Source organism: Falco cherrug, chromosome 3, assembly GCF_023634085.1.
Source record: "Falco cherrug isolate bFalChe1 chromosome 3, bFalChe1.pri, whole genome shotgun sequence".
NCBI lineage: Eukaryota > Metazoa > Chordata > Aves > Falconiformes > Falconidae > Falco > Falco cherrug.
The window spans coordinates 53663112-53686239 of record NC_073699.1 but is presented as its reverse complement, the minus strand read 5'-3'; the positions used below and the strand labels follow the sequence as shown (position 1 = coordinate 53686239).

Below are 23128 nucleotides of genomic sequence, written 5' to 3'. Positions count from 1 at the left end.
TGGCCCACTTCAACGACTGATTATTGCATTAGTAATATGGATATTTTACATTTTCCTGCAATAATTATAATATCAGTATGGTATGAAACATTAACAAACATATGAAAATAACATTAAAAATTCTGAAAAAAAAAACCCAACCACCAAACCTCCAAACCAAACATTTGAAAAATGTAGAAGGCAAAATGTTTTAAAAGCGGCATCTTGGAATATGTAATTAAGCCAAAGTTCTGTAAAAAGATACTTTGGTTCATAAAAGAATATGCATATTTTATATGCACAGCAAATAATTTTTTTTTTATTTTTACTTAATCCAAAAGCAAATTTCAGATTATTGAAAATTTTCCAGAAAAGTCAAAATCTCTATGTGATCTGTTTAAACTTGCCTGTCACAGTTTGCCTCAATGACTGACTGCTGAGAATGTTAAGCTTGGTACCAAAAGCTGAGTGACAGCAGGGACAAGCACAACGCTTTGGCAGCCCCAGCCAGCTGCAAGGCAACAAAGCACCCATCCTAAACAGCATGTGGGCACAGCATGCTGCAAAGCTGCTTACCCAGCAGGAGCATGGGGCCTTTTCCCAGGAGGTGCTGAGTAACACCAGAGGTGCTGAGCCCTCTTTTCCCAACTTGAATTCAGTCCTGGGAGATGCCCGGCACCATGGCAGGTTTGGCAGGCTCAGGAGCAACCAGCCATATTGCACCTCTGGGGGTGAAGCATGCACCCTCTTCCCAGGTTCAATGGCAGGACAGAAGCTCACTATATCTTTTTCTTGCCCATACCGGGGCAGTTCAGGTGTCCTAAGGACGCAAGAAGGGACTTGCAATGCTGTGCTGCAGAACAGAGGGACCTATTGCTGAGCAAAGTGGGGAATCCTCTTTGATTTCTCTGTCCCTCATATATTTGTGCCCATGCCATCCAAAATGAGGCCAGAAGTGAGCTGTGCAGCACATCCTCCCTTGCCTCCACTATCTGTTATTTTAAGCAGTTCTCCAGTTTCTCTGGCACAACACATGTGTACATGTGCCTCTTCACCGTGTCAGCAAGAGCACAACCCATAGGAAGGGAAAGGTATGGCATAAGGAAGCTTTGCAGTTGGTCAAAGCAGAAACTCTCCTTCCTATGCATCAGATATTCTTGTAGCCTAATGAATAAAACACTATTTTTTGCAACAAATTAATATGTTACCTCTTTAATGACAATCCCATTCTGCTCTGAGAGCTGCACTTCTGTGAACAATGTGCATGGAACTGACCTCTTCACGCCTGGAAGTAAACAAATAGACTTACATTTGAATTCAAAGTAATCATTTCTTAAAATCCATATTCTTTACGGTAATATTCATTTAGCTCGTCTATTATACTTAGTCCAAGGAGAAAACTGGTAATTGCATTCAAAGCAATGATAAGTTACCATTTTAATGGTTCCTTATGTTGTGAGTAATTTATAAATCACTCGGTATCTTCTCAGCGAAGCTTGCCTTCTGTATTTAAAACGTACCCTTTCGTATCCAACAAAGGGTTTCAGTGCAGTAAGAATTAAGGTGTGTCTCAGTTTTTACCTGCAAGCAATAATGATGTTGTCAAGCATTTCAGATGAGACCAGCCCAGGATTTTGGGGTGGGGAAAGACACTCTGTTATACAGCATCTTCAGTGCTTCCCTCAGAGGGAGGCAGAGACACCTTGAAGGGCTGAGTATAAGGACATCTACCGAGTGTCTTTTAAAATAGACACCAGAGTTGGGGGGGGGGGAGGGGAAAAGGAACAGGCTTGTAACCATAACACAGTTGGACTTGTATCCAAGAACTCAGATGCCATGGATTGGCTCCCTCACCAAACGGCTGCTTTTCTGTTCCTTGTATTGGTAAGTCAGATTTTAAAACAATTTTTGTAAACTCTATGATTATGCCAGTTGAGTCTTCCTCAGCAAACCTATACGTTTTACGGTGTAAACTACCGTCCAAAAAACTCTTGTGAAATTTAGCATAAAAAGCAAAGCTGTGCTTATTTTAAACTACACTTCTGAAGATTCTATGCAAATAATTTAATTTTCATTACATGCTGAGAAATGTTTCTTTTGATTTTGATTTTCTGCAGTCTGTTGATGTTCAATATGGGACTTTTGATGTTTAATCCATGAGTCTTCAGGTGAATGTTGTCTGTGGCTACTATTAAAGGAGTCACTATTATTAATAAAAGTATTATATTTATAAAAATCCTAATAACTTGACTGTATATCATTTGGTTCTATGTCTTTATTTTTTTTATCAGTTGAGGGAATATGAAAAGCCTATGTCTTTTTTTAAACTGACTAGAAAGAGCACTTCGGAGCTGACTAAATCCTATAGCTATATTCAAAAGAAAAGCGTGAAATCTAATGAAGACCTTAGCTGAGTAAAAGTCAAGACTTTGCCTGTTATTTCACATTTACAAAGAATTCCTGCCTTGTAATGCATTAGTGCCTGAGCTGCCATGTGCTGGTCAGGTGAACGCAGATGAAAGTGTCGCTCTTCAGGTTTGTTTTTCTCACTGTAAAAAGAAAGTTGTGGCTATGGTCAAGCTGCATAGCTGTATAGTGTGTTCATCAAAGCACATGAATACTCAAAAAGGACTTAAATAATGAAGGCCCTTCTACTCCTGCAGTATGATTTTTGTGTGGATTATTTGTACTTGTCTGTGCTGCTCTTCTGAAATTAGGTAGAAGTTTAAGGCCCTGAAGATTGAAAAGAGTAAGATTTCTACTACAGTTATGTACTTCTGTGGCTTTTGTTTTACACAATGTATTAGTAAGCGTAAATGTTTGTTAACTTCCCATTACTGACCCCTCTAGGAATGTTATAGTTAGGGAAAAAGTGTTTGTTGTTACACAACATGAAATCCTAAGACTTACTTTGAAAAGATAATCCATTAATTTTAGGTGACAGCTCTGCAGTCGGTAAAGTAGAACTAAACAGCACAGGGCAGCTGCCAAGCAAACAATAAAACTTGGCAAAAGCAAGTTACAATTTGGATGAGTTTCTGCTTGTTTAGAGACCTCAGTGCAGAGGTTTCTGAGATTGGCCTGTTGTACATCACTCTAACGCTTCTGGATTTTCATCTAGCATTAGTGACTAATTTTACTCAATTACCTGGTGATGCATACTCCTGATGTGTCGAAGTTCAAAAAAAATTTGACTGTACTGTATCTAAGATCTGCCTATTCAAAAGAGATTTTACTGCTTTACTTGTCTCGGCAACTCTGGAGCCATTTTCATTCTTTCAGTATATTATCCTTACACTTGTGACTGATGAAGGATATTTGTTCTCAGAAAATAGGAGCAACTGTGAAAACTGCCATTATGTTTTGATGACTATCAAATATTTGAACTTTTATTACCCAGAGGAAACAAATGTTGTTCTTATTATGCGTTCTTCTGCACAGCAGTGTTCATGGTGGCCTGTACAGCTTAGTAGCATCTTTCAGCACTTTGAAGAAAGCTGACAAACAGTAGAGATTAAACAAATTATAAATTATGTATCCAATGTTAGTGTATCCTGAAAAAAAGTCTTGGTTTTCAGCTCAATCTTTCATGAAGATCACCTGTCTGAATGGTGTGTCTGGTTAGTATGTTGTTAATAAGTTGTACCAAAAAAAATTGCTGTGGAGTTATACCCATTTTAGTACACTATTACACTTTCAAAAAACACCACTTAGAGCCCTGAAACAAATAATTTTCTATATGCATTTCACCATCGGTGGCACTGATTCTGCAACCCTTGATCACGTGACTTCAAAGGCATTATTCTCATGAGTAAGGGAGTTCTGTTTGTGATACTTGCACAGACACGTTTTATGGAAATAACCTGTTTGATCAGGTATGACTCTTCTCCTGCCAGCTATCATGTGACAGCAAATAATTTTAAATTCACCACATCACTTATATGCACTTTTGTCTGGCTACATTTTCCCATGTGTTATCTATGCCGTTTCCCGCCTCCCCCCCGCCCCCCTCCCCCCAGTTGTTAGGCTATGGTTACACCTCCTACTCATAACTTGGTTGCACATAAAATATTAAGGGGCCAAATCCTCTCCTTGCATATGCATGTAAAGCATCTGCCAGGATGTAGTCAGAACCTATAGGCTCTTCAGCCAAAGAATTTTGTTGTAGAAATAGAGACTAAAGCAATTCCACATCCAGGAATTATCACTTAAGATTAGGTTAAGTCTGCAGTTCTAAGTGAAAATGATCCCTAAGCAAACATGCATTTGCAGCTAGAGTACTCTAAGCCATACTAGAAATCGAGTTTTACTGAGGAGATTTATTAAGGAGACTTAGCATGACTAATTTGAAAAACTCAAATTTGAATGGTAATGGCATACACCCTGTATGAAATTGCTTTTCTGTATATTTTTCTAATGGTTAAGCTCAGTTACTGTATGGAAATTCACTATATCTGTATGACTATGCAGAAATGAAACAATCTCAGTGGAAACTTTCCCAAAGTGGTCAGTTCTCTGAATAAACACATTTTAAAATAAGTAAAATTTTGGAATATACTCTTCCGACTGACATGAACATTGTCATACTTCTGCTGAAATAGCAATGGATTCTCCATCCTGGGTGCAATACAAAATATTGGTGTCAGTTGCTAACAGAAAAAGCAGTAGAAATACCTTAGAATCAGAAAACAAAATGCCAGAAAAATCATCCTGAAAACTTCTCCTTTAAATTGGAAGAAGCACATTCATTAGTGACCTATAAAAATGGAAAGTATAGACAAAAACACATTCATGTTTCAATTTTAAAGTGATCAAATGGCTTCTTTTTAAAATGTGAGGGTTTGTCTTATGTTTCAACTCTGCTTCTCATCATTTCATTTATCATTTTTTAAAGAGATGCAGAATGAATAAAGGGAAAGGCTCGTTATTTCAACTCTTTACTAGTCAGAGCTTTGGCTGAGTAAGAAAGGTGTAAAAGTCCCAAAACGCTGACACAACCAGAGCTATCATGGCGGCTTGATGACTAATACAATATGTGTGAGTTCTCAGCACTCCTCCCATCCAGGCCAATAACAATACCGCTGTTGACTTCAAAGAGAGAGAAGAAGATCCAATATGAATAATGCTGGGAAGATGTTAAAAGGCGTGTTCAGTCATTTAGATTTGAGTAGGTGGAGGAGGGAGGATTCCATAATTGCGTATAATATTGCTTGGCAGTCAATTAATGATTAGTTAATTCTTGTTTGTAAATGGCTTTGAAGGTGCAAAGAACCATTCACATCCTATGGGCCTAATTCTGTTCCCAGTTGCATCAGAATAAATCCAGAATAACGCCAGTGTGACTCTAAGGAGTCATTTTGGACACAAGGTTCAGGCTTTGTATCATCACAACAAGACAAGGTCTCAGACAGGCCACTCTGCAAATGACAGTTACCATAAACATGTTTCCTGCCTGCACCTCTCCCAGCCCCAACCAGAAACAGCTTGTGCAATGAGCCTCTAGCTTCTCTGCAGAGTTTCTGTTTTTTCACAGTCTCTCAGAGAAAACAGAACAGCAAATCTTGACATCATCCTGATCAGCTTGCTTACCCCAAGGTCCTCAGGATGCATCCCACATATTCCAGTGGCTCCTATTACTTTCATTATCATTAGCCACTGAATCTGTGCGAGGTACTGTACCCTGTTACTAGTTTAGAAGGGAAATTTGTTCACTGCCTAGAGGTATGCTGGAGTTAGCTGCTAGGAGACTACTTCTTTGCTGGAAATAGCACTAAAAAAAAAGTTTGCCTTGTTTGCATTGCAGAGAGACACATTAGAAATAGACAATTGGAGTGGGGGAAACCTTCTTTCTAACTGCTGGTGATAGTGGAGAACCAGAAAACATTAGGTGGGGAGGCAGAGGAACTTTCTTCCCTGGATAGTTGTCAATCCAGAATTGTTGAGGTTTAGCTGGTGAACTAGACAACTTTGGCATCATTAACTAAGAAAAACATACCAAGTGTTGACATCAAGTTCATCAGAACAACCTTTTCAAATGATAACACAAACTGTACTAAGGACTCGGATTCAAAACCATCGAGACTTCTTTCCAGATCTCCCACTAGCAACACGGAACAAAATGGGTTTTCCTTAGTCAGTGCGGGACAAATGTGGAAATATGGGTCCTAAATTTACAATCCCCAGCACTACGGATGAACAAATTCCTGACATTCCCATTATTGGTGCTCAGAAACAGAGGGTGAAATTCCAGTGTAGAATGTGTATTATTCACTGCTTGAAAACAGAACTCCTTATAGGCTGAAATCAAGTGGTTTATGAATATTCATGTTCTTAAAGAACAGAATTCTTGTAAGAATTATAAGAAATAATTCTTATTTCAGAGATACTCAATACAGTTTTTCGGTCAGGCCTGCTGAGTGTGAGCGCGATGGGGCTGGGTGTGAGGTACTGGCCTCACTGTTAAATAACAGGACAGGCCACGGGATGCAGGCAGTAGACAAGATTCACTAACACTGCACTGGGAGGTGTGTACCCACGCTTTTCTGGGTCAAGACAATTGCTTACATGCCAGAAGGGATCCGGCCTAAGGGTGGAGAGGATTTCACCACACTTGCCACAGAAGGCTCTGTTCTGCTCTTGGGATCAACTGATAAGAGATGTTGAATCTGTGCTATTTCTGGTGGGTTTATCAGTCAGGCTCTCTGGTGAGGGCGGAATCTGCCCCTTCTATTCTCCCATGTTTTCCCAAGCTCCAAGGGGGATCATAAAAGGACAGGCCTGAGCTCCCACTGGGGGGGAAATCTGCAGCTTAAGTGGAGTAGGATGTTGTTCCTTCTCTGAGGTAATGGCTGCACATATATTTGTACCCCATTCTGCAGCTGAGGTTTTAAATAGTTACCAAGACATAAACTCAGATTAAAATGTGTATTGATGCTTTTAGCACAATATGAACATACTTTAATGATTTTCCTGGAGCATACTTTTCTTAAACATTTATATCAACAGCTTACTCAAAGAAACAAGAAAAAAAATTCTTACTCCATGAATAGTCTCATAAATTTCCAGGTATATTTACACCAAGTGGACAAATCCACAGTCTAAACTCCCTCCTTCAGAAGCAGACTGGGGCAGCCATTGTGTGCCAAGGTCTCAGGGAATGTTCTAGGCAAGATGAGATCATTGGAGACATTGCTTTGTAAATGACAGATGGTGGACCTCTGACAGCATACAGGTAAATTGGTGCCACAAACGAGTGGCTTAGGTTAAGTCATTACAGCCTAACGGGGAATCCTGAGATCACAGCATGGCCCAGGGGATGGGAGCAAGAGGTACCACCACAGTGGGGAAATGGGAAAAGGCAGGTGAAGCTGCTGTTCACTCATCTGTTGCATGTAAGCAGTTGTTTTAACATTAAGTGGAAAAAAGTCTACGCCCATCTTCTAGCCTTGACAGAGCAATGCAATAAATTTGAAGTGAGGAAAGTCCCATGAGGTAAAGCTATTATAATGAAAAAGATTGTGAGAAATTTTATCCAAGTGTAACTGACACAAAACCCACCAGATAAAACAAAAAAATTGCTATTGAGCAGTACTGGGAAATTATAAGGGAAGTGGGAAAATGGTAACTACAGCTGTTAACCACATTTGGTGAGAAAAGAGAAACTTTGCAATGCTTTTTGAGTCACCTGGATATTTTGGTTTTCCCAATGATGAGTGAAACAAGCATCCAGTCCTGAAAATCCCATACTTTTCACCCTTTACCATCTGGAGAGAGCAGAGGCAGGTCCTAAACCCAAAAGAGATGCTCTGAAGAGGTACATTCACCAACTGAACTTCATTTTCACACCTTATTTCGGAACAAGGTTAATTCAACTGTGCCTTCTTTTAAACTGTGCTAATCAAGAAGTCGAGGATTCTCTATTAATTAATTTTAATTTTAAAGTAATTGAATATTGCATCTGATCTTGCCACCTTTATTTACTAAAGACTTTGGTTGCATAGTTATATCTGAAATCAAAGCCCACTGCACTCCAGGGAAATCTGCCTGATGACTGCAATTGGCTTTCCATATTACATTGAATCTCTTCAAGCTCAGTGGGAAGTTTCAAGAAAATAATTTCATTCCTTTTTGTTAAACTACATAGTTAAGTACTTCAGGTGTCCTGTGGACCTTTGAAATGAGGAGAAAAAAAAAAAAAGAATAACTTCTTTAGAATAAATAAATACTCCTTTTCTAGTTTCCTAGACTTACTTTTTAAGAACAACCTTTGCAACAACTTCTCTCTTCAGCTGAGGTGTTACAACCTAAAAATCTGTGTGAAAGCTGTATTCTGAGGTAGGTATAACTTGAAATTTGCTATAGCACATCATTCAAACTCAGTTCTGCCTTGAAAGACAGTATTAATTTTCAAGGTGTTAACTGTCAAGGAATTCAGATGATGGATATAGAAAAGAATGAATTGCACAAAGTCATCTGTGAAAATCCTGTAGCTATTGTCTAGATAGGCTATTGCAATAAACTTGAGAAAAAGAACTGCTCCAGTCCTGCAGTATAGCAATGTAAGACAGTTGGCTTTTACTTACTGCATTTTGCCCTGAATTTTTGTATGCCAATCTTCTCATTGTTTTTTTGTAGGTACTCTTGGATTTCAGCACAGGATTTCATGTAGAGGTAATATATATTTCTTTAGAAACTGATTTTCCGATTAAATTGAATGTAACAATGCCAAAATGAAATGGAAAGTACTGAACTAAGACATTTCTGAACTTGAAGATTGAAAATGTTTTTAAATATTAAAAAGTTGCAGGTAATAACCTGCTCACCCTCTCAAGAGATACTCTCTTGAATATAAATGAGTGTTTCCTACACAGGAATAATTTTAAAGTTAACACCTACAGTCTTCGAGTTTTGGCACTCACTGACATAAAAAAGCCCATGATTTATAAAAATCCCTTTTCTCTGTATTGTTGAAAAATCTAAATGTCTGTGTTAATTTAAAATGGATTGAGGTTACCTGTCATACGATGCTGGAACTCTCTGTCAAAGGTGAAAGAATGGGATGAAAATGGAATGGCAAGATGGAAAACCTTCAGAAGACAAAAACGTGAATGGATCAAATTTGCTGCAGCTTGTAGAGAAGGAGAAGATAATTCTAAAAGGAATCCAATTGCCAGAGTAAGTACAAAGAAAACCAAAAGTGTTCACTGGCAAGGAAATTTTTCTACAGACAGGCTGATAAAAGGAGAGAAATTTAAAAGTATATTTGCTTAAGAGTAGTCAAAGCAAGGTATGTAGAATAAAAGAAAGATGATGCAATATTTCCAGCTCTGCTGAGACAGTGTCATAAGGTGAACCCACATGGCTGCTGAGGAGTGACCAAAGGCTTCCTAGAACATTGCCATCAGTCTACTTCCTGGACAGCTCCAACATAGTTTCTTCATGTGCATCATCTATATACTAGATCACAATATTTTTCCTTTCCTTTCTCACCCTGAGAAACCCCTGAGCAGAAGTTCAAGGATAGTGTATGATTTCTGTGGGCAACAGAGCAAAGATGTCCCCTTGTCATGACCGTACCCTTACTGAGGTCCAGACACACTCTGGTATTCTTGGAAGTTTCACTCTCCACTTCCCTGCCAGAATATTTAAGAGAAATAGAAAGCCCATCCAGCACTTAAGGGGAGATGAATCTCCAGGCTGACTGTTTTGTAGAACATCCTTCCACTGGTTCTGTCAGCTGAACCTTGTGATAGGTGGTTTAGAATCTGAAATTATATAGATTTTTTTACAGGAACTAATAATAGGGGAAAAAGTCCTGAAGGTGTCCTCAGTAATCTGGCATACTGTTGTCTATTGTTGTAGATCCGATCAGATTGTGAAGAAAACCATCCAATCACATACAGCATCTCTGGAGCTGGAATTGATCGTGCCCCCTATGGAATATTTGTTGTTAACCCAAGAACTGGAGAAATTAATATAACATCAGTAGTGGATAGGGAAGTAACCCCAGTATTTGTTGTAAGTACTCCCATTTTACCTTTATAATGATGGATCCAGGGTGGGGCAGGGAGAGCAGGAGGTGGCAAATTCATTTCAGATTGTTACTTTCCTTACTTCACCTTTGGTTTTAAAACAGTAAATCTCTTTGTCTAGATACGTTGCTTTGCTAAACACTCAGTGACGGGTGTAGATTTGGAACCACCTCTTGAACTTCGAGTCAGAGTTCTGGATATAAATGATAACCCTCCTATATTTGCACAAACTGTATTTACAGGATCTATTGAGGAAAGCAGTATGGACAGTAAGTAACTTTGTTATGCCTATTATCGTATAGTTAGTGAAGCTCCCAGAATACAGTTATTATAAACCTGGGGTGCTCATTCTGCTTTTTCTTAGGCAGTTACATATATTGGCCAGAGATACTCCAGAGAAGGGGGCAGATGCCTCTTGAAGTGCTATTCGAGCCAGGGCCCAAGCTCATTGCCTAAAATCAAGCAGCAATGCTTCCTTCTCCCTTCCCTCCCACACATGAACGTTGAATGTTCCAGTTTCTAAACATACCGTCATGCAAATTCTTTCCAATGTGAAAATTTAAAATAATGCAGTTAATTTCTCCTCATTAAAAAAAAATAACATTACACCTACACTTACTTCCTTTACGGGTATATAAAATATAGGGGGTTTCCTGTTTTTTCTATTTCAAATATTTGTATTTGTAGCCTGAGTATTGCATCTGCAGTAGAATATTACTAAATAAACCCTTACTTAAACCACTAAAATAGTTCTTCTTACCAAAAGTACAGCAGCCAATATTGGACATGCAAATAGCACTGAAGCAATACTGCCTAACCCTCATCTACTTTCTAGAAATTCTCACTTAAAACTTTGGAGAATTCTTAAATTAATGTCTACAAGCTCAGTATGTACTGTTTTTACGTAGTCCCTATGGTTCCTTAAAGAAGTTCAGTGAAAATCTGCATTACTCCATCTGATCTTAATTTGTAATGCATTTTAGAATCATTATCATTCAGCCAGAATCAGTACTACAAAATTAAACTTTTGTTTTCTCCTTGTAAATGTCAGTGCATAGATAGCATTCTATCATTTTTATATACCAAGTTTTAGCATTGTCTGGATGAGTTGTTTGCAGGAACAAAGCAGATTTTCTGATTTGTTTTTTTATTAATAATCATTAATTTTTATTCTTAGATACACTTGTGATGAAAATAATTGCAACAGATGCAGATGAACCTAATCACTTGAATTCTAAAATTGCCTTTAAGATAGAGAGTCAGGAACCTTCAGGTCCACCCATGTTCATTATGAATAAATATACTGGAGAACTCCATCTTGCAAATTATCTGGACAGAGAGGTAACATTTCCCTTCCTAAAGTTAAATAACATGATGTTGTGGTGTATATGTGTTATGGGGGGTGAGGGTGGGTGGAGCGGAGGGGGGGGGTGGGGAGAAATTTCATGGGGTTTACAAAAATTAAAGGAGGGATTCATTTTTTCTGCGTGTTACACTAGAATGTCTAAGGCAAATTCCTGCATTAGGAAACAGTAGCAAGGCATGAGTATTTATAATAATTTGAGATGTACAGGTGGTCCTTCTAACACACTCACTTCTGTTTCTGTGACAGCAACATAGTAGCTACACTCTTGTTGTGAAGGCGTCAGACCGGGATGGAGCTGCAGATGGAATATCATCCCTATGTAGCTGTAATGTTAAAGTTATTGATGTCAATGACAACTTCCCAACTCTTGCTCAAAGCTCTGTAAGTTTTTAGTACCAAAACCAACACCACTGTTTTAAAACCTTGTTCAAAAACCCAGATGATAACAGAGCCCTTACTAACCTGTAGAGCACTTTCACATTTGAATGCTCCACTGGATTAACAGTCGTGCTTCCTTGAAGTGTGCTCAAAATCCAAGCCGTTGCTTGCACACCAGTTCTGATTAACATACACATCAATTCTTTTTGTATTCCGTGAAGTCATTCCTAATGCTGACTTCTCGGTATTCAGAGAAATACAGTCACTCAGGTATCCAGACCCATGCAATAGAGCTACATTACGTAGGTTAATCCAGTCTTTGTATGATCTTTTCTTATCGAAAGCACAAATCCATCTCCTCTAAGATGCCTCTGCAAACACTTGAGGGTGATACAACTCTTTGGGTCTGCACTGAGAATGAATCACAATTTACCCAGAACACATTATTTTTATTAAATTGACTTCAACTTGGGCAGGACATCCTTCAAAAGAATCTCTGCAGTCAGCTCCATTTTCCTCACATTCCATGTTTTAGTGTTTGCTAATAGGTTTATCTGTCGTTCCAGTTTTCAGCAAGTATTTCAGAAAATTCACTCAGTTCAGAACTACTACGAATACAAGCTCTGGATGCTGATGAAGAGTTTACAGACAATTGGTTAGCAGAGTTTTTCTTCATATCTGGTAATGAAGATAACTGTTTTGAAATTGTTACAGATCGAGCTACAAATCAAGGAATCCTTAGAGTAATTAAGGTATGGATAAATATTGTGATTCGACTGTTGAAATAATAAAAATCTTTAAATAGTTTTAATAAATTTTTAACAAAATTAAATGAGCAGTAAAAACACTGTCACTCAACCATTTAAAATAGAAAATATTTAAATAAAATTAAAGGGACTTTTATTATCTAGTTGTCTGTGGTTTATCTTTTAGGAACTGAATTATGAACAACTCCAAACTCACTCACTGATTATTGGTGTCAGGAACGTAGCTGCCTTCCACCACTCCGTTGCACATGAATACCAAATCACTGGAACACCCCTTACAATAGAAGTAAAAAATATGATTGAACCACCAAGATTTCATCCGTCTTCAATTGTGTTTCCTGTATCAGAAAGCACAAGAGTGAATTATGTTGTGGGAACATACACAGCCCTTGATGAGGACACCGGAGCTATTGCGTCAAATGTTGTGTAAGCTCTGCTCTGCTTAACTCCCTGGATGAAATAATTATTTTGAGATTTCAGTGGAAAGAGGAGTAGGTATTTTAAAGGGTGCTTTAAAAAAAAAGACTTTAAAAATTTAATAGTTTAGCAATAGAATAAAATAGCAAAAGAATAGTATATTCTTCAACCCATTTTTATGCTATGATTGCTTTTGTTTTGTGACCTACTTTCCTTAGCCTTGTGCAAAAGACAAAGAAAATACCATTTTTCTAACAGGCTGTAACTTAAATAAATCAGAACAGATTTTTTTTCTAACCCAACCTAAGAATATTTTTTTCCTGAAAAGTTCGCTACAAATAGGGAATTTTTTGGCATCTCAAAAAAGCAAGAAGAAAACCCCAATAATAGTCAATATTATACAATCAGAACAGAAGGTCACTACCAGCTCATTCAATAGTAAAAAAAAAATTACAAAAATAGACATTTATTTCTCCTCAAATTAGTGATAATTAATGGAACTATAATTTGCTTTTTAATGTATGTAGAAATAAAGACATGCAATTTACAAAGGTTTGACAATTTTTCTTAAAACAGAGGAATATGTTAGCAAATACAATCAGAAAAATGTGTAGGGAAAGCTGTAGATTTAACTGCTGACAAAGTTCAACAGGGATTCTAGTAAAGGTTTACAGGGTCCAGAAAGTTTTTACTTTTAGCCTGTAATACCACTTTCAAATATAATGGACTTCTGCACATTTACTTTCTTCCTAATTATTTTTCTGGTCTACATCTTTTGAAGTATAGAGGAATTTTGCTTGAAGAGGGTGAAATTCAATAGAACCTAGCACAGCCTAAAGAAAAATATTCCAGAGGCAAATATTATTTGCAAAATGAATATTTAATACACATATTCATAACATAATGCTGAGTATTTTTTCTTCACCAAACACAGATATAGTATAGGACGTGATCCAGGTGCCTGGTTCAGAATCAATCAAAACACTGGTGAAATCACACTGAACAAAGTAATTAACCGGGAATCAATCTATGTAATCAATGGGCAGTACAAAGCAGAGGTTCTGGCTATCACCAGAGGTAAGAAAAGAGATTAAGTTTTCTGAAACAGTATCTTTGTTCCAGATTTCTCTCAATGTTTTTTCCTCTTTCCAGTTTTCCCACCTGAACTGCATTATTTATACTATGAATATTCCCTCCTGATGAAAAATATCTTCTTTTTACAGGTGTTCCTCGATATACTGCTACTGGCACCATTGTGCTTTCAATACAAGACACCAATAACAATTGCCCAACTATTAATACTGAATTAAGAAAAATATGTATGCATTCCCCATCAGTGGTTATCACAGCAAAGGGTATGGACGGTGCTGCATATGGTGCCCCCTTTACATTCAGCATACACGGTGAACCTCAAACCACATGGATTATCAGATCAATAAATGGTAAATTAACCTACATTTTCTTAAAAAGTGCATTTGCCCCTTTTATATTCCTCAGGTTAAAAAGTGATGACTAGACTGACCTGGCTTAGGTTTTCCAAAAGAAAAAACTAGCACAGATGAGCATTGTAAGTTTCAGCTTAGAATAAGTACTGTAGAGGCATAAAGTAACTGAAGATCTCAGGATGGGGATGCTTACTCTTCATTCTGTTTGATGAATATTACTTTAAAAAATTCTAGATTTGTACAGGATTTGTAGTCTATACCTTAATCTAATTTTTTTTTCTTCCCAAAGCTTCCTCTGCAGAACTAGTGGGTCAGAACATTGACTTCTACGTTTATAGGATCTATGTCAGCGTAAGAGATAACCAAGGCCGACGCTGCCCTAAACCACATATAATTCCCGTGCAAGCTTGTCAGTGTGATAGTCGTAATTACTGCACCAGTGGGGCCACAAAAATAATTATCATTGGTGGTGGTGCCAGTGGCGGTGGTGCTGCTGGAGGTGGTGGTGGTGCTGGCGGTGGCGGCGGTGCTGCTGGCGGTGGTGGCGGTGCTGCTGGTGGCGGTGGTGCTGCTGGTGGAACAGGAAGCCAAATAGGTGGAGGAGGAACAGGACAAGAAAGTGGTGGTATGGGTCCGTCTGGACCTGGAGGAAAAGAATTTGAAGACCACACAGACTGGCAGGTTTACACTGATGGATACGGTGATGTTGATGAAGGAGTTACTGCAGCCACTGATTATGGTTATAACGAAGGTGGAAATTATGGCAGAGCTTTGCCATCTACTACCACACTTAGTGGTGCTGCCATCGGCTTGATGTTTCTTGGTGGATTAATATTTGTTTGTAAGTATAAAACTAAGAAAAGAATTTTATTAATTTTCTAATAAGTTTATTTTTTTAATTCTTCTAAAGTAAGGTGACTTTTCTGGTTGGTTGTTAACCTGTTGGCTCCCATGGGGCATTTGACAGAGAAAAAAAAGTCTAAATTATAAGAATTTCTACATATTTCTATACATATTTCATTCATAATAACTATTGGCTTCCTAAGATTTTTTTCCTAAGGTGTTATCCAGTTCTCAAACCATCAGACAAGATAAAAATATTTAGTAAGCAAGAGCTGTCCCTGTCACTTACAACTTGCACTTTGCAATTTGTACTTCTGTTACATTAGCAGAAGAAATGGACAAGTATCAGCTCCAAGCTGGGTATGAAAAGATGTAAAGAACAAGCTTCCTTTAAACTCAAAGGCAGATTTCAGTAGTAGAACAATAAATACAATAATCTTAAATTTTGAACCTTTTGGCTATTGCTGCCAAAAAATTACATCTATTCAAAATAAGTAGCATTTGAGATAACAAGATCAAAACAGATCATTTATTCATGTCCTATTACTTTTGAAGAAATATGAGTTTCAGGGATAAGGACAACTTTGTGCAAAAAATTTCTTCTCAGACCACCACAATCAGATGTGATTGTCTTTATTTCATGTCCTGGGCTTCAAGCAATCAACATCTAAAATTTCCCAGTGCAGAATTACTGACTACAAAACCAGAGGAAAATTATTTTTCTCCTGAGTTTTGCGGGGGGGGGGGGGGGGGGGGGGGGGGGGGGAAGGGGGGGCGGAGAATGTGCATGTGTGTGATCTTTGATTAGCAGGAATCAACAAACACAAAATTTTGAAGCTGCAAAAGGCTGTTTTATTTGTAGTTCCTAGGTGGTTAATGTTTCTGCCTTTTGAAATCTCTTCTAGTTGGTAATCTGGAGTAAATATGTCCTCAGTCATGCAGTGTAAGGCAGTGCTTTGTACACTGTATAACCCTTTCCCCTTTTTAGTTTACTTTGATGTTAAACTGAGAGTTTTAGATGATCTACTTCGTCTGGTGAAGGCAACTGTCTCTCTCCACTCCCTCTGCAGTGATCCAAGGTTACTAACTTAGCCATCTAGGTCAAGGACCTAAAGACAGCCAGAATTAATATTGCAGTGCCTTTCCAAAATGAGCAATGTTTTCAATGTTGGCGTTTAAAACATTCAGCGATTTCCAACACTGAGTTCTTGAAACAACTAAGCATAATACTAAGCACACTGGGAAACCTGAGTCACTCTATGTAATCATTTGTTAAAACTGGGGTTTGCCTCTATTGTTTTGCAAATCAAGCATTATGTATATGTGATGTGAAAAATGCAACTGGAGCCTCAGCCAAAGATCACTGTAGTCAGATGAATATCCCTCCACTGATTCTCATATCTCTATTATTACTAATGTGTATTTCTTTTCAATTACAATATATGAAGAGACAAATGTATGTTTATATATCAAGAATGAATATCACTGAATGCTATACATAGCAAAACTGGTTCTGTTTGTTCAATTTTCATATGTATGCAACTTAGATTCATTCAGCTGAGATAGATCAAAGTCTGTTCCCAGGTGTATAGGCATAAATTTGGAGTAACAGCCCTACTCCACCCCCGCATTGCTCTGCTGCAACTGAAGGTGCAAATTATTCTGAATTTCATAATACATAAATTTCCAAAATTATTCTGAAAGCTAGACATGCAGGCTGCTTGGTTTGAAGCATTTTAAAAGACATATTTTCAAAAGTTCTTGAGCACCTGTCCCCTGGGAAAAGCAGCTATTCCTGTGAGGAAGAGATGTCCTAAATCCCTCTTTCCTGTTTCTTTCCTGTTCAGTAATTCCAATTTTGATGTCAATGAGTGACTGTTGTGGGTGTGGACCCGGTGCTGTGGGTGGAGTTGGAACTGGATTTGAACCTGTACCTGAATGCACAGAAGGAGCAATTCATCCATGGGGAATAGAAGGTGCACAGCCTGAAGACCGGGTCAGTAATATTGTGTTTCTAAAACCTGTACTACCTCATACTTACAGAAAAGACTGTATTTGACTAGAAGCATGAAAGTGATTGTAGCACTGTGTCATCTTCTAAAAGAAGCCTGGCATTGTCAACCATTGCTAGGAAGATATGAAAGGTGATTCTTAATTAACATTTGTAGATGAAATTTGTGTGGTTTAACTTGTATTCAGTTAGCTTGGTCCAACAGTTTGGTGTTACTATTCCCTCAGCTGAAACAAAAACTAGCAAGTTTTTTTTCAGTGCGAAGTAGGACAAGGTAACACAAACCATCTGCACTGATCACCTTTTACATTGACAATGAAAAAACCTTGGAGTCATCTTTTTTTTTTTTTTTTAATGGGGATGGTAATTAATACCTATTATTAACAATTTAGACTGCTAATTTCTTAACATGATTCACAAAGTCCTGGCCTTCATATGGGGATTTCAAACTCATCACTCAAGGGGTCAAAATGTTGTCTTTCAGGATGTCTCACACATTCTTGCCCCAACAACAGCTGCAGGAGGTGATTTTGGTGAACCCTCTGGTAAGCAGATCCTAAAATTTTCTATGTGCTATAAAGCTATCTTGCAGAATTTTATGTCTTCTGATGCACGGAGCACTGTGGTTTTGCAGCTATAACCCAACCCTTCCAACCTTATATCTGCAGACATCAAGCTGCTGCTAGTAGGAATTCCAGTATTAACACAGGAAAGGATCTGACATTTGAGCCTTTGAGCAGATTCATTTCTGCAAACTAAATTTATTTTGAAATATCTGCCAAGGCTTTCAAATCTCAGGTAGTTCTTTCTTTTCTTCTCTTATCATTCCAGCTAGTAAATGGAGGAACATTTGTAAATGTAAAGACAACATAAAGACACCAATTTTAGTAGAAATCAATCTTAAGGACAGAATAAGGAAATTTTCTTTCATAACTCAGTGATGAAAGGTTCGGTTCTTTCCACTTTCCAGGCTCTGCTTCCTACAAGGGAGAATAGGACCTATCAAATAGCCAGTTAATTACTGACCATTTCTGCAACTAGACTAGTCAGAAAGTTGCTACATAGTACAATGAATTTATGCTTCTGAGATAAGTTTTCCCCAGGAACTTAATGGCCATAGAGAATAAGTAATGCTGTGCAGTGCCACTTTCTCTTTTCCCCTTTTCCTTACTCCACAACAGGAAGGAAGGATGCTGGTACAGATCCATTTTCACTAGCTTCTGACAGGAAGAATTGTCACTTCACAAAACAACTTCTCTGATGACTGTTGGTTATTCAAAAATTTTCTCATTCTTAAGATAAAATATAAAAGAGAACATTTTGAGGCGTAAACATGAATTAAGAGTCTTTGTTCTCAGGGAAGTTCTGCTGCCATTACAAACGAAAAGTTTCAGGCTTACACATGTTTAGAATCACAGAATGGCCAGGGTTGGAAGGGACCCCTGGAGATCATCTAGTCCAACCCCCCTGCTAAAGCAGGTTCTCCTAAAGCAGGTTGCACAGAGTCACATCCAGGTGTTTTGAATGTCTCCAGAGAAGGAGACTCCACAGCCTCTCTGGGCAGCCTGTGCCACTGCTCTGACACCCTCAAAGCAAAGAAGTTCTTCCTCACATTCAGGTGGAACATCTTGTGTTTCAGTTTGTGGCCATTGCCCCTTGTCCTGTCACTGAGTGCCACTGAAAAGAGCCTGGCCCCATCCTCTTGACATTCACACAAGATATTTATATGCATCGATAAGACCCCCTCTCAGCCTTCTCGAGTCTGAACAGGCCCAGCTCTCTCAGCCTTTCCTCATCAGAGAGATACTCCAGCTTCCTAATCTCCCTAATCATCTTTGTAACCCTCTGCTGGGCCCTCTCCAGTAGTTCCCTGTCTCTTGAACTGGGGAGCCCAGAACTGGACACAGCACTGCAGATGGGGCCTCACCAGGGCAGAGCAGAGGGGGAGGACAGCCTCCCTCCACCTGCTGGCCACTCTCCTCCTGATGCACTCCAGGATACCATTGACCTTCTTGGCCACCAGGGCACACTGATGGCTCATGGCCAGCTTGCTGTCCACCAGGACTCCCAGGTCCTTCTCCACAGAGCTGCCTCCCAGCAGGTCACCCCCAGCCTGTACTGGTGCATGGGGTTGTTCCTCCCCAGGTGCAGGACCTCACACTTGCCTTTATTGAGCTTCATTGGGCTCCTCTCTGCCCAACTCTCCAGCCTGTCCAGGCCTCGCTGAATGGCAGCGCAGCCTCCTGGGGTATCAGCCACTCCTCCCAGTTTTATATCATCAGCAACCTTGCTCAGGGTATACTCCGTTCCTTCATCCGGGTCATTGATGAATAAGTTGAACAAGACCAGACCCAGTACTGACCCCTGGGGAACACCTCTGGCTACAGGCCTCCAGCTGAACTCTGCCCCTTTGTGATTTACTTTATTTCTACTGTTCAGTACCATTATGGTGAAAGTCCCTGGTTCAAATTCTATAAAAGAGATTAAATGAAAACAACAAAATTATTTAGACTATGTTTCTTAATGTAATCATAGTCAAGACTACTGTAAGCAATTGGTTTATTATATTACATGCTGATATTTAAGACCATTCATGCCTTGTTATCACATATGAAGAAATCTGGAGAAGACAAAATTCTGTAACTATGACTTTATATTTTATTGTAAATAACATTTTCATTCTGCATTATGAACACTGGTGGTTACTATGATCCATTGTTACTGTCCCAAATCCCCCTTAACAATCTAATGGCTAGAAAATGTGAAAGGAGTTACAAAGCTATTTCATTTAGAAGAGAAATTAAGGCAAAACAATTTTAACCCCGATGTGATCATAAATAATCCTTTATGTATTTGCATAATTATCCATAAGCATTACCTGATTTTCTAATGCAAATCCCATGACAGTATGTATGTACATCAGAGATGAATCTCTCCAGTCAGTTACACAAGTAAATCATTGATTTTGTAAAGCACATATGCATGTGCTCCCTAGCCTCAGGAATAAAATCAAGGTCTTAGATGTCTGCTAATGTATGCTTAATTTTTACTGCAGTTTCAATATTGGCACCTGTGCATGGATCGGTGACTGAACTTAGTCTAAAATACCTTTAGAAACTCAGTAGTGTCATTGTACTATTTGTAAAAACAACTGGAAAAATCTGCATAAGTTTTCGCAAAGCACAGGAAGGATACCTTTTCTTCTGTTTTCAGACATATATACAAACACGTATGGAGGAGGAGGAGGAGTAGTAGCTTCTGGTGTTGAAGAAACTACAGGGGTTGGCTATGGCACTGGTACTGGTTACGGAACAGCTGGAGGAATTTCTGGAACAGGGGAAGCAAAAGGGTCAGCTGGAGGAACAATAAAAGAATATCGAGAAGGAGGGGTTAACATGGCCTTCTTAGACAACTACTTCTCTGAGGTAATTATCTGATGATCTTTGCTTTATATCTGTAAGCCTACTGTTAGATTCTCCTCCCCAGGTTATGTGGTGGAAATCCAAAATAACTCCACTTAAATTGAAACTTCCATCATGTAAAACTGGTGTGAGCAAAGCTGACTACACTAGTGGGAAAAACTATGGCACTAGTAGCACTGACTTTAAGCTGCTGCCACCATAGATTTGATTGCTCAATAGCCTTTTTGTAAACTGATGGACACGCTGCAGGTATGGGTAGCAAGCAGTTTAATTATTGCAGCTTCATGTGGCCACCAAGTTTATATATTTGCCACCTTTTTCAGTGTATAAATAGATATTAACTTTGTGAAATTGTTCACAGGTACTTCCTCTACAGCTTGTTTAATGAAGTGACTTTTACCCTTAAAGAACTGTGAACACCAGTTCTCTTTCCTCCTTATTTTTATTGCCATTTCTATTCCCTAAAAGACTTATGAACTGCAAGTGACACAAATATGCAGTTTTGTAATTGGCAGCATATTAATTAGCCTTTACATATAGGACTAAAAAATGCTATGAATTTACATGATTAATGAATTAATGGGATATATTTTCATAATTAGCATGAACCGTAAGGCATAAATATTATAATTGCATGTGTCTCCGAAATATCAATTAATATATCAGGATTGCTGCATTTCAAAATCTAAACAAGAATCAGTGGAGGAGACAACAGAGCAGTCCTGAGCTCTGTCTTCATGACAGAGGTCCTGAGCATGGACTTCACCAAGACAGGAATCTCCCTGCTTAGGCTGGGAGCAGTATATAGTCATTGTTTGCAAGCCACGGGCCTCCACAGATTACTCCTCCTACTCTGCCTCTCCCTCCCAGGCCTCCCCTTCTGTCCTTCCATGCTTCCTCCAACCTCATCCCATACTCACTTTAAATTCTCCTCTTTCCTGCCTGATGTCTCTGCACTGACCACCCCATCATCCCCAACACCATCCCAAATCAGTGATTTTTACCCTGCTCAAAATAGATTCCCCCCGGGGCTCACCAAGCCTTCCCTGCTGTGTCCAACCAAACCTCTGTCCCATACCCTCTGTCCTGGTCTCTCCACTGCTCCCCTCGCCATCCTGCTTTGCTCCTCTTCCTACTGCTTTGTTTGGATATTGCTGCCCAAAGAGTACATTTGTTCCCCTACCCCTTTTGGTCTCTCCCTTCACCTCACAGTCAGATCCACTGATGACAGACTAAATTTGAGATGCTAAGTGTTGGCAGAAACAAGAATACAAAATCAGTACTGTTTGGGTAAAACTTATTTCAAGGTTACAAAAATGTTGATTTAATTTGTCCTGTTGATGTCCTGTTTTTCAAGTCAACTGGGCCTTACCATGTTCAGAAAAACCTTACTGTGGTTTGAGTCTTCATACTCAAAAACCTGATGAAAAGTCACTCTGTTCTTCTTTTCTTCTTTTATTTTTTCTTGTTTTGCAAACTACAGAAAGCATTTGTGTATGCAGATGAAGATGAAGGTCGGCCAGCAAATGACTGCCTATTAATATATGATCATGAAGGAGTCGGTACTCCTGTCGGCTCTGTGGGTTGCTGCAGCTTTATTGGAGAAGATACAGATGAAACGTATTTGGACACATTAGGACCAAAATTTAAGACCCTGGCCGAGATCTGTCTGGGTAAAGAGATCGAACCTTTCCCTGATGTCAACCCGCCCTGGCCATGCGTTAATGTCACCTTTCCCAACCCTGAAAGTGATCTAAACCTCCCACCACCTGGAACCACCATTGTTGTCAATGGATGTGCACCTATGCCTCCTCCCGTCAGCACTACAACGGTTGTTACTGAAAACACCTACACATCTGGGTCAACCATACAGCCCCCAAGGCCAATGCCAGATCCTTTGCTCCATGGCAACATGACAGTGACCGAGACCTACACCTCTGGCTCCCCCTCTCTTTGCGTTGACCCACTCCGTGCATCCAACGTTGTTGTAACAGAAAGGGTTGTTGGTCCTGCATCTGCCTCTGATTTGCGTGGCATGCTAGATATCCCCGACCTCACAGATGGGTCCAACGTTATCGTCACGGAAAGAGTAATTGCACCTAACTCCCGGCTCCCAGCCTCTCTGAGCATTCCTGATTTGGTAGATGGGTCAAATGTGGTGGTGACAGAAAGGGTGTTCAGGCCTGCCTCTGGCATGCCAGGCAGCTTAATAAATATTCCCTCGGAGTTATCGAACGCCCACAATGTGGTAGTCACCGAGAGGGTAGTGTCAGGGTCTGGGATGAGCAGCCTGGGGGGGACAAGCCTGGCTGGGGGGAATCTGGGTGGCCTGAGCAGTGCTGGTCAGATGCTCAGTGCTGACTGTCACGTTGGCCAGGCAATGGGCATGGCATCCCCCAGCACCTCCCGGAGAAGAGTGACAAAGTACAGCACCGTGCAGTACTCCAGTCAGTAAGGCCTCTGCCAGCG

The 23128-nt window shown here is 39.4% G+C and overlaps 1 protein-coding gene across 1 annotated transcript; it reads left to right on the top strand.

Annotated features, from left to right (window-relative positions):
- Positions 1–1815: 1815 nt before the first annotated feature.
- Positions 1816–23124, top strand: DSG4 (desmoglein 4). The gene is made up of 16 exons (XM_027805879.2): positions 1816–1863; positions 8614–8649; positions 9025–9153; positions 9841–9996; positions 10132–10279; positions 11188–11351; positions 11623–11757; positions 12321–12506; positions 12688–12947; positions 13873–14015; positions 14162–14380; positions 14673–15224; positions 17074–17222; positions 17722–17782; positions 20451–20662; positions 22143–23124. Exons 1-16 carry the CDS (start codon positions 1816–1818, stop codon positions 23112–23114), a joined length of 3570 nt encoding a protein of 1189 aa, XP_027661680.1. The 3' UTR covers positions 23115–23124.
- Positions 23125–23128: the final 4 nt, after the last annotated feature.

What these genes read in the sequence shown, in the direction of transcription:
- DSG4 (XM_027805879.2), top strand. Translation starts at nt 1,816, where the DNA reads ATGGATTGGCTCCCTCACCAAACGGCTGCTTTTCTGTTCCTTGTATTG. An exon ending in GCACAGGATTTCATGTAGAG is followed by an intron (nt 8,650 to 9,024) that starts GTAATATATATT and finishes TCTCTGTCAAAG; the next exon opens with GTGAAAGAATGGGATGAAAA. An exon ending in CAAATTATCTGGACAGAGAG is followed by an intron (nt 11,352 to 11,622) that starts GTAACATTTCCC and finishes TTTCTGTGACAG; the next exon opens with CAACATAGTAGCTACACTCT.